We start from the raw sequence: 15632 nt of genomic DNA on the forward strand, positions 1-15632 counted from the left end.
GTCGAGGACTTTCCCTTCCCGGGAGCGCCGCACATGCGTGGTTCCGCCCCCTGCGCCGGCCGAGGCATAGCTGGCAAGCGGCAGAGACGGAGCTGGCCGAAAACCAGCTGGCCCAGCCCAAGGGAGGTAAGGCACCCGCCAGAAAAGGAAAAAAAGGGCAGACAAAAAAAATGGCGGACAGCCTTGCTTGGAGACCCCCGTGAAATGGTCGATCGACCCCAAATGGGGTCCCGACCCACAGGTTGAGAACCACTGATCTAGTCCAACCCCCTGCTCAGGCAGGAAACCCTATACCATTTCGGACAATATGGTCATTAACCATATTGAAATTTTGTGTTCCAAATGTTCACTGGAGCCGTGGGATTATGAATAACTTTATTGTGTTCTTTTTCTCAATGTTAGCCTCATTTTCTCCATCCATTATTTCATAATTTCCCTTCTGTCTTTGTTCTACCTTACAAATGAACTTGCTCTGATACTTGGCTCTTAAGAACTTAGGGACGGACGTTTTGAATTTGGATGATTTCCATACCGTTACTTATCTAACCCATGCACAAAGCCCAATGAATATTACAAAAGATGCTATTAGAGAAGCATTGTTATAGCAGTTATTAAATTGGTCGGGCTCAGAAAATATTAATGTATTTTTAGTGCTGAAATTAACAATCGTAGGCCAATCGCGGGAGAAGACCTAACCCCTATATGCTGAAACGGGTTAATTTGTTACTGCTTGGATTTTCCAGTACAAAGAATTAAGGAATTACACAAAACTGTAAAGTAGGGCACTGCAAGTGTGCGTGTGTGCATGGGTGTCTTTTTAACCTTTTCATCTCTTCTTGCCAGGACTTTATATTTTATGCTCCTCGCCTAAGAATCAACAAGAGAATCCTGCAGCTATGCATGGGAAATCATGAGCTGTATATGCGCCGTAGGAAACCAGATACCATTGAGGTCCAGCAAATGAAAGCTCAGGCCCGTGAAGAGAAGAACCAGAAAGAGCTAGAAAGGTGTGTGCAGGAGCATAGGAACTACAACATGGTACAACTCAATTAGGCCCCTACATTAAAGTGTGATCATTCTGCTGTAGATATATATATATATAGCCTTACCATACCATAGCGTACATGGCAATTATAGGGTTACCAGAAATTAAATCTAGAGTGAGTATGGACTGGTAAAGAGGTTGAGTTGCTTGAGATTTTTATATCCTCTTTACTTCCTTCATGGTTCCTTAATAGAAAAGTTTAGGTCATGAGTGATTAGAAATGCAATCATGAGTGATTAGAAATGCAATCATTACATAATAAGTACTACTCTTGATTTAAACACGTGTTCAGATACTTTCACATTGTTCTGTCCTGGTTATTATGAAAAAAAACAAAAAAAAGTGTAAAATGTTTCTAGAAGGTGAAGTAAGCTGTAGTCTGTTCAGATCTAAAACTAATTTAATTTTATATCTACAGAAAGATGTTGGAAAAAGAGAAGAAGAAGAGAGAGACAATTGAGAAGGAAAAAGAGCAGATGATGCGAGAGAAAGAAGAGCTGATGATCAGGCTGCAGGAGTATGAAGTGAAGACTCAAAAAGCAGAAAAAGGTACTTACCTTGCATTTTGTTGGCAGCAATTGCTGAAACCCACATCCATCCTTCTGTGTTCCCCACTTCTGATCGGATAAGCCAGGGGTAGTCAACCTTGGCTCTTTTATGACTTGTGGACTTCAACTCCCAGAATTCCTGAGCCAGCTCAGGAATTCTGGGAGTTGAAGTCCACAAGTCATAAAAGAGCCAAGGTTGACTACCCCTGGGATAAGCAATGTCTTTAACGAGCAATAGCAACTTAAAATGTCATTCTAGTAGTGCTATGGATTGAGTTTCCTAATTAATAGAAATACATATACAGGTAAACATATCCTTCTGAGAGGAGAGTAGTCTCACCCTAATGAACTCCCAGGACCTTCTTCTGAGGAAGAGTCCTTCAAAGAGAGTGGGGAGCAGGAGGAGGCTTCACTTTCACCTGCGGTAACGGGGAATCGTGATGTGCTGTTGCCATCAAGATCCAATGTTTGGCAGGGCTACTGAATAGCCCCAAAATACCAGCCGCCTATGTTAATAGTTTGGTTGACTGAAAAATTAACCACCGAAGTAATGTTTGTGTGCTGTCCAATGCAATGAAATCAGAAGTAATCATCACTGATCATCTTGGCAGGTACGTGGTTTGGTTGGAGTTGGTCTGAGAGATATATAATCACAATACAAGAATAGACATTTCTTCTAAGATGTTTTCCAGTCTTCCACCTTAGTCAACAGCCTGGGGACTTCCTGCAAGTCGGCCAGTGCTGTCATCTGTGGTGACTAAAGCTGTAATTATTGATCTTCAAAGAATATTTTACGCATAAAACAAGGACTAGCATTCCAAAAGCATGAAGTCTTAATTGCATGTCATGTTTAGCCATAAAATGATAAGGTAAAGGAACTGTCCTACCTCTCCACAAATATTACTACCTTGTTCCACAAAAAGCCAGACTGATGCAATTTCTGAAGAGTGGTGGGTTGTTGTTGTTTTTTTAAAAAATAACCAGCATTTAAAATATATGTGACTGGTTGTTGTTTTTTTCTTTTTGCCAGAGCTCTCAGACCAGATCGAAAAAGCCAGGCAGCTGGAGGATGAAAGAACAAGGGCCCAGGAAGAAGCAGAGCGTCTGGAGAATGAGCGTTTGATGGCTCTGCAAGCTAAGGAAGAGCTGGAGAAGCAGGCTGTTGACCAAATGAAGAGTCAGGAGCAGCTGGTATGGATCGGAGGCATTTCGGAAGGAAACTTGGAAAATTGATATGAATCTTAGCAAAGTAGTTGGGCTAAGCTCCTCAAGCATCATCGGTGTTTATAGCTTTTTCAATCTTGCCTTTGGTTCTCAAAAGTCTTCATGGCAATCTACGGTGTATTTTCAAAGTAATTTTAAAACACGTAGAGATGATAATCATACATAAAATGGATACAGTATAGAACATAGACAGCACAAGCCACAAATATTTCCTGAATCACGTGCATGATGACAAAATAAAATTTAAGGGCACAACAGTTTTTACAGAACAGGGATTTCTACAAACTAGTGCTGCTATAGAGAAAGTGGTTGAGCTGCATTTGAGCTGGAAATGAGGTATTAAAACCCCTGGAGGGGTCAATGATATCTTATAGAAAGAAACTGTCTTTTCCCATCAATTGTGCCTTCATGAAATGTTGCATTAAGCTCCCAGACTTTCTACGCATTATGGGTAAAGTCTGGCTCAGGATGCTAATAGTTGCAGATCCATCATATCTGGAAGGTACCAGTTTGGGAACAGTTTGCTTAAGTTATATTGGCTGTAAACTATTTTTTAATGTTCTAACTTGCAGCTAGAAATAAAGTAGCCACTGTTGATATTCCAGGAATAGACAAATGGGTTTCTTAGAGTTGGTACTGGCAAATTTTATTCAGGCAATATTTAATACAATTTGTGAAAGTTCTCTTAAGGCAAACTTAATAAAGTTGGATGTTAGTTGTCTAGTCTTCCCATAACTAAAGTTTGCCCCCCTATGTTCTACTCTTTTGTAGCTGCTACCATGCCGTTTTCTGACCCAAGAACAGAATCTGAATGTCCCACCCTATCTAAAAACCGGAGGCTCTAGGAATAGGGAGAAGTTCTCTTACTGACCCAAAGTACTTCTATCTCATGTGATTTCCTTTTTTTTTCCCCTCAAAAAAGGCTACAGAACTCGCAGAATATACAGCCAAGATTTCTCTTCTGGAAGAGGCAAGGAAACATAAAGAGACTGAGGTTGAAGAATGGCAGCACAGGGTAAGCTAATGTGTTCCACTTCGTTTTACTTTCAGGGTTTTAGCAACTTTAGATCTTCCCTGGATCTTGATTACAACATGGTTCATTGGAAATATAGATGGTATAGTCGATTGTCCTATAACAGGGGTGTCAAACTCAATTTCATTGAGGGCCGCATCAGCATTGTGGTTGCCCTCGGGTGTGTGTGTGGCCAGGGTGAGTGCGGCCTACTGGGTGGGCATGGATGGAGTGGGTGTGGCCTACTGGGTGGGAATGGTCAGCTCTACATCATTCGCGTTAAGGGTGCCTGTGGGGGCCTGGGCAGGAGTGGGACAGATCTGAGGGTCTCTGGCAGAAGGGAGTGGGACCGGGGCAAGTGCCCAGGCATGGTCCATTTCTTCATTCCTCACAAAGGGTGACACCTCCCCAGCATGCACCCAGGGGATGGGGCCAACAAGGCAGGGGCTGGTTCCTCACTGTTTCTAGACGGCCTTGTGGAGCTAAGACTGAATGTGTTTCAGCATAGATGGCCACCACAAAATTGTACATTGGCCCCCGGCCGGCCTGTGCCAGGGCCAAGGCAGGGGGGGCCGTTCCCTCACTGTTTCTAGGATGGCTTCGCGGGCCACATGAAACCACTTCGCGGGCTGCATCCGGCCCCCGGGCCTTGTGTTTGACATGTCTGTCCTATAAGATTTGCTACACTAGAAGATGAGCCACATTGCATCAGAACTGATGCAATATTTGCTTTCCACAATAACCAACAGGATGCTTCCAGGAAGCTCATAAGGAGTGCATAAATTGAGCGCTATAGTGTTGGTCTGCTATTTTTGTTTATAAAACAAACTAGGAGTATTTCTACAATCAAAAAATTCCAGATAAAATTCATAACCATCCTCGTTTGACTTTTCTAACATTCCCTTTGAAAGCTGCATGATTCTCCTATCGTTCTGTTTGACAGGGGCATAACATGGAGAGGAAGTAGTATGCACAAAATCCCAATCTTTTGCAAATTGTCTGAATTGCATTCTACATTGCAAGATAATCTGTTTTTCTAAAATTCAAATATATAACTATTTTGGCCAAGAAAATTGGCAAATTGTTCATAGGCAATTCTCACTTTTCCATTGATTCAATACATTTCCAATTCCTGAAAGCCTAAAAAATCTTACATTATCTCTACTGAGCATGCATACCTAATCAAAAGATTGTATCGTTGACCAGTAAATTTCCATTAGGTACTTGACTGTCTATAATTCCTAAGCTATTTTTATATATTTTCTGGACCTTGCTTTCTTTACCAAAATAAAATAATTTTCTTCAATAATTATAAGGACTTATCATGTAATGTAAGATATTTAAATTCTGTTTCCTCTCAGACATAGATAATAATAAGACCTCATCCTATCAACTGTAACATCAGTACAATCCAAAACATAAATTTATGACTGTAAAATTTAAAAAAAATACCTCTGGACAAGATCTCAAAAATTATTATTTCTTTTCCAGGTTCATTAGGTACTTGACATTAGTAACCACAATTGAAGCACTCTGTATAATGGTTTGCTTAAAATAGCTTTCAAAGATTTGTGGTCAGGCTCTACTGAAACTCCTCCGTAAAAGAAAGCAATTAAAAAAATCCTGACTCTAGATGCATATAGCATTGGAACTCCTCACTGAAGGAGTGCTGCAGCTAAACTAGATACGCTGCCATCCGCTGACACCATCATAGTTTTGTCACATTATAATATTTGAATGCAGATTCAATCATTAATAACACAGTTTATTAACTGCTTCTTCTTGTAGTGATATCCACTGAAATCTCATGTAACAACAATTGACTTAATGGAATTGTCACAGTAGTCGTTCCTGGAAAATAAAATTGGCCATACTGAAAAACCACTGTACATCTGTTTTCTTCTTGGTATTTTAACCATGGCATCAGTCTTTTTGTCAAGTTTCTTGTCATTAGAGGTTAGCAGATGTCCTAAGTCAGTGGTGGCGAACCTATGGCACGTGTGCCAGAGGCAGCACTCAGAGCCCTCTCTGTTGGCACGTGTGCCGCCGCCAGCAGCAGGTCCATCAGGCTGCCCCCACCGCCCAGAGCAGGAGCCCCCCCCCAGCACAAAGGAGGCGAAGCGGCCAACTAACAAGCTCGAGTAGAGGTGGTAGAGCAGAGGCCACCAACCATTCTTGATTGGTGGACTGGAAGAAAAGGGAAGGGGAAGCATTTTACATGCGTGCATACGCGCACGGGGCCGCGAGCATGCACACGCTGCAAATGGGGTGGGGTTAGTGCCTGCATGATACTCACCAGCCCTGCCCCGTTCTAGCATGGTGCAGTGCCTTGTATCTGCACCCCACGGCGCAGCAGTGGCCGTTTTTGCGCCTTGCAGCACGGTGGCCCATTTTTGCGCCCCCGGTTTTTGCGTGCCAGAGGCGGCACTCAGAGGCGCCTCCCTGCCCCCCCCGAGGGCACCACAATGCTGATGCGGCCCTGGCACTTTGTGATAAATAAGTGGGTTTTGGGTTGTGGTTTGGGCACTCGGTCTCTAAAAGGTTCGCCATCACTGTCCTAAGTACTTTACCTCAGTCCAAATTAACACAAGATTTAAATCAGTTACTGCTTTTAACTCTGAACAATTTTATGCAGGCTATAAACCTAATACTTATCCCCCTTATGAATTTTAAACATTACAGTTTTACAACATTAATAACTAAACAAACAGCCCATTCAACTTCTAAACGTCCATTTTAATCAGTCCATTACAAAGCTCTGAAGAAGGTTCTTCCTGATATGATATACAGTACATAATGTTTTAGGTTTAACTTTTTTTTGTTCTTAGTTCTTCACTTTTTATAAAAGATTCAGCCACCCACATTTTCTGCATTCTTTTCCAAACACTGCCCATGCACCTTTGAGAAACTCTGTATCTCAGACATGGGTGCTTCCAATCTTTGGTCTTTGGCATTACAACTGATGGCTGGGGTTTAACTTTTCTAGAGGCTTTCTCATTACTTCTCAAAACAACCAGTTCCTTATCGGTATGCTCAAGGTCTTTTACAACCTACAACCTACTCCTCAGCTCTGCAAACATTGACAGCATGTTCCAGTGTTAAATCATCTGTCCCTAACAATCTGACCCTTACTCTTTCAGGTCTTATTCCATATAGGCCACAGTCCTTACTTAAAGAGCCGCGTAACTGTCCAAACTCACAAGACTGCATTAAAAGTTCTAATTCTGTTACATAAGTCTCTCTGTTTTCTTGTAAAAAATTGTATTCCTCCCTTATGCAATGTCCTTTCTTGGTACATAGCAAGTTTCGGATTTCTCAACACCTGCAATAGCTGCTTATTAAACTTCTCTTCAAATTAGTATGTATTAAATATGTCTGTTGCCTCCTCTCCATCAACAAGCTGAAACAAGACTGCTTGTAATTTCTTATTATTTTTATTGGCCCTGCTTGCCACCATAAAGCTCAAACCTTTGTTTCCATCTTCCCCAAAATTCCAGCAAAACCTAAATCTAGAGACTGTTGATTACACCTGCACCGTTCAAAGCTTCTCAGTTGACTTCTAACTTTATGTTATGTTTACACAACAGACATAAATAATAAGAAAGACAAATTCAGTACACAGCTAGGTTTTATTGATAACTTGCAGGTTGCATCAGAGGTAAGAGAGCCATTCACGCAGAGATGGCTCTTTTTAGCCACTAATATTCTTGCAAGTAATACATTATAACATATAACTATACCAACTTGTGTTTCCCAAATACTGTATTCAGAAGCATATTGCATCTAATAGTACAAGTAATGCATAGCCATTGTGACTAAATTAGTAACACCCATAGCTTTATTCCTCACAGGTGTGACTATTGTCTTTTAAAACATTCTAGTTTATGGAAGTAATTTACTCCATTTTGAGATAGAGGATTCCATAGTTAAATATTTCAAAACTTTGGGGAACAGCTTCTCGGCAAACAGCTGGTCAGGTGGCTAAATAATTGAGCCACGTTACATAATTTGGGGGAACACAAACCCCATTTGCCAATATGGATGAATAGAAAAGTGCATCTGAGCCCGGAAGGAGGATAGGTTGAGAGTCAGGAACATAGTCATTGGGAAAAGAGAATGGAGGCATAGTTGAAAATTAAATTATTAATTGAGGTATTAAATTATCATAAATCTGTGTATTTTAAGATTATTTGGGGAACACACAAAATGTCATATCAGATGTCACCTATTTTCTAAATAACACTTTCACTGGAGACTTAACATTGGAAACATATTCTTCTTGGTTTCCCTTTTCTAGGCTAAAGAAGCCCAAGATGATCTGGTGAAAACAAAGGAAGAATTACACCTGGTAATGACTGCTCCACCTCCTCCACCTCCACCTGCATATGAACCAGTGAACTATCATGTCCATGATCCTCTTCAGGATGAAGGAATTGAGTCCTCTGGCTACAGTGCAGAATTCTCAAGCGAAGGCATACTGAACGATCGTAATGAAGAAAAGCGAATTACTGAAACCGAAAAGAATGAGCGTGTCCAAAGACAACTCAAGGTAATCTATCAGTAATACAAAGCATTTATTATCATTCTGTGTACCATTTTATAATTTGCCCAAGAAGGGAGAAAGGTTGTATCTTTCTTTTAAAGGGTTAAGAAAGGTTTTATATTTTATGAAGAAAGAAGATAATGATGTAGGACAGTAGTGGTGAACCTATGGCACGGGTGCCAGAGGCGGCACTCAGAGCCCTCTCTGTGGGCACACGCGCCGTCGCCCCACTCCTAGGCCTTCAGCTGGGTTTTATAAAACCTTTTCGCTTTAGGCCTCTGCCGCCGTGTGCAAAAAAAAAAGAAGGTTCAACCAGTCAATTTCAACATCTCGCGGGGGGAAAAAAGATCTTGCAAAGTTGGAATTGATTGATTGAACTTTTTAGTCCCACCCAGTCTGCCGTTACCATCGCAGCCACGCCCACCCAGCACTCGATGATGTATAAGTGGGTTTTGGGTTGCAGTTTGGGCACTCAGTCTCTAAAAGGTTCGCCATCACTGATGTAGGACATAATCTAGAAATCTTTGCTACCATGTATCTTATAGTGGAAGGTAGAAAATGGTTGGCAAATTTAGATGATCCAGATCTTTATCTTCTAACATTAACCATTGTAGGTTCTTAGACTTAACTATGCATATTCCTAGACTGTAGAAGAATGATATGTACAAAACTCACCTTCAGATAGCATTTGCAAAATTTCATATTAGTTTTTTGTTTTCATCATAATGTAAGTTTCACAAATTTATTATTTGTGCATGTTTGTAATACTGTGTTTAAATGTTGTAGACGCTGACTGATGAACTAGCTCAGGCCAGAGATGATGAGAAGAAGACTCAGAATGACCTCATCCACACAGAGAATATGCGACAAGGCCGAGACAAGTACAAGACACTGAGACAGATACGACAAGGGAACACCAAGCAGAGAATTGATGAATTTGAATCTATGTAAATATAGTTTCAATGAAGACTCTGGGAAATGCAGATTTTAAATGTTGACATTTCTTCTTGAAAGGTCACTTGCAAAGTCATACCAGTAAATAAATGAATAAACTCCCACACTGTCAGGTGTCAGCTGAATTTAATAAAAGCAGCCACCAGGATTTAAGTATAACGAGGAGAACAGTCAGAGATGTAGTACAATCATATTAATATTGTGTCAAAAAAAATATTGTCAAAGGATGTCTCACAGTCACTTTTTTCCTACACGTTAAGAGTTCTGCAGCTTTAATAGAAGGCTTTTTACTACCACAAGTATATCCAGATTTGTTTGGGTGTAGGGAAATGTTGTGCCACGTTTCTTGTTCTTAAACACCCACCGTATTTGAAGTTTATAATGTTCTTAAGTCTTAAGTCAGTCCTCATCTCTTGTTATTCCTATAAAAAAAGTCACAAAAGGACTCTAAAAAACGTTCGCCTTGAATCGGAGAGGTTCCCGATGATCACTCAGAGGGAGTACATGACAGGCACACTTAGATGCCTTTCTTATATCAGAAATAGAGGGAAATTGTTGATGTTCAATATTATTCAAGTGTTGAACTGCAGCTTAACCAGTCAGCTGTAGTATCATATTTATATATAATATATATGTGTTAAAAATATAAGTAACATATAATTCTAGTTTGAAAAGGGTTTTTTGCTTTGTATATTTTGTTATTATTTCTTGACTTGTTAAACAAATGATATTTTGAAAAAAAAAATCTAAACTCTTGGGTGAGGCATGATCTAGAAAACATTTGTAAAGATGATTTTTTACTTGAAAGAAAATTGTAATGCATGCCTGTAATTCAATATAAATAATTTCACTAATCCTATTTTTTCTAACAAATTTTCTAATTTTTAAAAAATGGTACCGTTTCAGACTCCAGCCATGAAGGGACTTTATCAGCTTTTTAAAATGTCTCTGTTGAAGAGAGTTGCTATAGATTTGCCTCACTACCCCCTTGTTAACCTCCATTTGACCACCACCACCTCCTAGCCCCCCCCCCCCCCGATCCCAATTTTAGGCTTCTGAAATCATCAGTGTCAGAGTACAGAATGTTGCTAGTCCTGCTCTACATACAGTTTTCTATGCTGCTTTGTATTTTGAAGTTCATACCTCTGGAATCCTGATATAGTGTGGTGGGATTATTTGTTGAATGCAATCGACCCATAAATAAAATTCTGCAAGGCAACATTTTCTTTCTTAAATTTCTCCAGTTCCTTTTTTCTGAAAAACTATGAAGCAGCCCATTTGTTCAAGTGACAGAGAATATTAATAATAAAACAGAAAGGTAAAATAATAACTATGGAAGAAATTATGACACTGAGGGTAAATTTTTAATTAAGTTCAATATACAAACTAATAGCACAGAATAGCAAAACATTTGCCTTGGATGCAAGGTGGAAATTAATTTAATAACTATAAGCTTTAACCAGTGGTAATGTTTCTAAATAGTGTGACCCATGTTTAGCCTTAATCATAGTCTAGCAACTGAACCAGCTGATTACTGAATAGTACTGATGTTAACAATAGGAATGGCAGCTCCCATCACCTCTACTGCCAAGATCAAATAGCCAGTAATCTGCATATAGTACATCCCAGGAAAGGTGGGTTGTTTTTTGTTTTGTTTTGCTTTCCTGCTTTCTGCAAAGAACAAAGTGCAATAGCCTGATCAGAGCCACCACACTCAGGAATCTGAAAGGCTTATCGTTTGTTTCCCAGGAAAGATCCCCCTACTTGTGGGTGATGAAAAATCAAAGTGGAATGAAAGAACTGGTGGCTTCTGCATTCCATGTCATTTTCTTGGAAGGCTAGTGATTGTTTAACTTTAAACTAGCTTGGGTTTGGAAAACATTAGACTGAGGTTGTGCTAAACCTGTAACAGGCCATAATTACATCTTATGAGTAAAGCATAAAGCGTATCTTCTTAACCAGGGTAACTCATTGTTTAGATACTCCACTTAAGTCCAACATGATTTGTGTCCTGTAAATGTATGTTTTTGTTTCACCTCAGTTCTAGATAGGTTTGCATTGTCTGTAGCCTTGTGAATATGAGGAATAATTACAATTAAAAGAGGAAGGGGTGTTTCCCCATCCTTTTTTGAGCTTCCTTTGTTCAGCAGGACAGCTGCATTCATATATACTCAAAAGCCAGTATAGCATTCTGCACTCCTGCTTTATCAGGACCTTGAGGTAATATGTAGTATTTTGTAACTGCCAAATTACCCATATTATGTACTCATTCCATTTATTAAAGTGAAGTTGATTGTAATTTAGCTAAATGAGAAAGTAGCATACTGTAAAACTAAGTAGCATCTTTAGTAATCATTTTCATTTCCCAGATGACATAGATCCAAAAGGCTTTCTTAGTAAAAATGATGGGATGGCTACAGATTCCCAAATATCTTTGCAGAAAGTAGTGTTTAAAACACGAAGCATTTCTTGTAAAAGGTCTTCCTGCAGTACTGTAGATACCCTGGGTATATTTGGTATTAGTAAATTTTCCTTTTTTTTTCTTATCCTGAAATTACTTGTCCTGTAATATTACTTGTCTAAATAATCTTATCACTTCATAAAAAGACTGAAGAATGCTGCTTTTCTATGTAAGGCAAATAGGCATGTGGAGAATGCAAGAGACAGATACAAACAATTTGTCAGTTGAGTGTATGTACTGTTCAAGGATTTGACTAAGCTGCAATATTGTAAATAATATATAACTTTCTTATAAAACAGCAGTAGTCGTGTTGGCCATTAGAAAAAATAAAAATACATAACATATCTTTGTTAGGGCCAATAGAAGTTTCATAAAATAATTATATAAGTTTAAAAATTCATTTTTCTATAATTTTATTCAAAGTTTTAAAAAAGAAGATAAAAACTAATACTAATAAAAGGAATTGGAAAGAAAGCTACAAAGGGCAAGAAAAGAAAAAAAGTAAAGAAAACCCCAAAAATACAAAGAAATGGCTTCTGATCTTTACGACAAATTATAAGTACAATTATAAATTTACCTCTTACTCTTAAGGTTACAAATGACTTTTCTTTCTATAACCTACCCTGTCTAATTATAAAACCATAAATCAAAAATCATTTATTGTTTTATGCAAAAAGTCCATAAAGGGGTCAGTAAATCAGTAAGAAACGTCTTTTCTCTGACCAGAAAATATACATTGATATATATTAATCTTTAAAATCCTCTGAAACAATATATGTACTTTAATTCAAAACTTTCTAGCTTTTTACATGTCTACCAAGCATGATAAAATGTTCCTCCTTGTTGTTCACATTTCCAACAGGTATTTGAACTGCCTCATAATTATATCTTATGAGTAAAGCATAAAGCATATCTTGTTCTTAGTGTTATATTGGCCTCTTTCCAACTCTCTGACATCTTTCCTCCCTGTAAGAGTTAATTTGTGTAAAAGTTCATCCTCAAAACATGTATAATAAGAACCTGATAATCCATCTCACTCAGGCACTTTGCCTGGTTTAATCTTTTTTATAGTTTCAGAAACTTCCTATATTTTTATAGATCCCTTATCTGCTTCTGTTTCTCTGTAATCCTTGGTAATTTGGTTTTTTTTTTTAGATACTCATCTATTTTCTCCAGAGAGATATCACTTCCTATAAACAAGTTGGAATAATATTGATAAAATACTTTTTGTATAACCATGCTTTCCATTAATACAGTGTCTCTTTAGAGCAATTTGCCTTGAGTTTCAGATGGAATTAATTTACAACCAAAGAGAGATTTTTCTAAGTGGCAGGATGATTCCATTTGGTGAATCAACTTTCCCTCTGAATTAAAAAGAAAAAAGATTTAAAAGATTTAGAAACTTTGGCAAAAAAAAAAAAAAGCTTAACTAGGAGCGGATGTAAGATAGTTTAAAATGAATAAAGGAGATAGCTATTTTGAAAGATTATTTTTGGTAAAAGTGTTGAACAAATTAAAATAATAAAATGAACTGAACCTTCATAGGAATGTTTGTTGTTTATTATTAAAGAGTGTAGAAAATTGGTGAATTTTACAGAACAAAAGATAAAGGTAATATTGAGTCAGACTTTGATGCTGACTATAACTACGAAGAGCCATTTGAGAGGAAAGTATTAAGGACAAAGGAAGGTAAAACAAGAAAAGGGAATGGAAGATTTCTTTTTACTCTTTTCCTTGTAATTGAAACACTTTCACTTTTGGATTACAATATTTCAATGGCAACCATTAGAAAACTGCAGAGGGGAGAAGAGGATCACTAGAGCAATCTGCAGAGAGGGGAATTACATCAGATTTACTTCGGAAAATGTTTGAGAAATTAGGCTATGGGACAGCTGAATCACTTGATACTAAATTGACAGCTTTTGAAAAAGAATGGATCAAAGATTTGCAAAGATGAAAAAGGAGATGCAAGAAAGTGGTAATCTGTAAAACAAGCTTCTGGGGATGTAAAACTAATGACAAAGTGGTGATTCTGGAGAATAAGGCAAAACTTAAAAGGACAGAGAATTGAAAAGACAATAAATAATTTGGCTCTATTGCAATTCAGAGGGATGAGATGTAGAGCAATCCCGGAAGATTCTAGTGAAAGTATTTGAGAAAAGGTTATTAAAGCTTTACCATTTTTGTTTACTGGAATAATGGGGATACAGAGGCTCAAATTAGGTTTTAACAAGAGGACTAACTGTACTGTTCTATAAAGGATTTATAAAGGGACTAATAGGTTTCTCTTAGGAAATTGATGTTTGGTGGGTGATTGGAATGGAGTGATCTCCACACAATTGAATAGAACTTTTGAGAAAAATATTAAAATCACACAGGTTTCAGAGTTCGTAGGAGTTTGGTTAGAAACCAAAAAACAGGAGGAAAGGAAAAATATTGGCCAGTTCTTGAGTTACCTTTATCCCAGTTTTCACTGTTAGATGGATTATTCATTATTTCCTCTATGCATAACATCAAATAAAACATGCACAACTATTTTACAGTTGAACTGGATTTGGAGCAATAATTTGGTTCAGTTGTTCAATCTTATGCATTTGGTTGGCTTTTAACTATATGGCTTTTAATTATAAATGGTTCATTTGGCAGTAGGGAAAGAATTGATTGCCACAAAAAGAGACTAGCAGGATACAAATCAAGCTGAGAATTATTCCATTTACTCTTGTTTGTGTCATAGCTGCTAACTTTGGTCCTTGGGTTGTTTATTAAAGAGAAGGCTATTACGAGGAAATCCAGAATAGAGAACAATAAAGTAATTCAGCATGCAACAACTAGATCAGTAATTTACATGGATGGGTTCCAAAGTTTGTAAGTTTAAAATGTGAGCATGTATACGCATTATGGTTGATTATCTTTTCTGATTTAAAAAAAATCAGAGAAAGGTGTAATAAAAAATCAAAATTGAACAGGCAATAGTAAAAGAGAATGGAGCATGAGAAAGAAATATTTATTCTTCATACCTGTGATAGAAGATGTGTCAGTTGAAAAGTTCCCACTGAAGAAATCATTCCATTAAGGGATTGTATTACCTATCAGCACCATTACAGCAATGTCTAATTCTTTGAAACATTGTGAGATGACTGTATCTGGACTATACCATTTCCAATTGAAGGTGGAAGCTTACATCACTAAATGCTTTTCTGTGTGTGTTTTGTTTTTAATGTAATACACGGACAACAAATATGTCTTTGGGAAGCTTAGTTAGAAAGTAATACATGAAAATTCACTGAGATCATTGATGTTATTCCACTATCCATTTGCACATCTGATATTCACTGGCATGGTGGGTGATCTAATATACCACTATACTATGAACACAAGAGGTATGGGCTAGCTAGAATAATTATCTTCTCTAAGAAAAAAAAAGAACGAACTTCTTGAATCACATCAATGGAATTTGATACATCCATTCAAATGCCAATGACTTTATTTACTTAAATCCTTTTTTTCAGATAAAATATTTTCAAAATAGAAATCCAGAAGTATTGCAGGGAAGTCATAGTTACCTCCAATTGTTTATTCTCCCACATTATTCCCTCAGGAGCACAAGCCTGTTCTACATGAGGACTCCATTAAACTCAGGACTAGTTTTTAATTATGTCATCTAATGCAAGCTGATGGATATCATTATACTTTGAATGTGTTCAGACCAGATTTTAAAGCAGATGCAATGGCCATCTACAAATATTTAAAATACTACCGCATATATGATAGGACTTTTTTTTTCTTTGCTCCAGGGGCAGAATAGAAACCAATGGGTTCAAAGGTATGTGAAAGGGAACTTTGAT

The 15632-nt window shown here is 37.8% G+C and overlaps 1 protein-coding gene across 2 annotated transcripts in view; it reads left to right on the plus strand.

Annotated features, from left to right (window-relative positions):
• The window catches only part of EZR (ezrin), a 41301-nt gene extending 30754 nt beyond the window's left edge, over nt 1–10547 (plus strand). Inside the window, exons 9-14 of one of the 2 annotated variants that reach the window (XM_015816846.1) lie at nt 844–1007; nt 1464–1594; nt 2624–2784; nt 3740–3832; nt 8127–8378; nt 9159–9323. In XM_015816846.1, the coding sequence (XP_015672332.1) occupies nt 844–1007; nt 1464–1594; nt 2624–2784; nt 3740–3832; nt 8127–8378; nt 9159–9323 (966 nt within the window). Of the gene's footprint in view, nt 1–843; nt 1008–1463; nt 1595–2623; nt 2785–3739; nt 3833–8126; nt 8379–9158 lie in introns of both variants that reach the window. The other variant, XM_015816847.1, reaches the window with a different exon arrangement.
• Nucleotides 10548–15632: the final 5085 nt, after the last annotated feature.

Source organism: Protobothrops mucrosquamatus, unplaced genomic scaffold (genome assembly GCF_001527695.2).
Source record: "Protobothrops mucrosquamatus isolate PMUCROS unplaced genomic scaffold, P.Mucros_1.0 scaffold511, whole genome shotgun sequence".
Taxonomy (NCBI): domain Eukaryota; kingdom Metazoa; phylum Chordata; class Lepidosauria; order Squamata; family Viperidae; genus Protobothrops; species Protobothrops mucrosquamatus.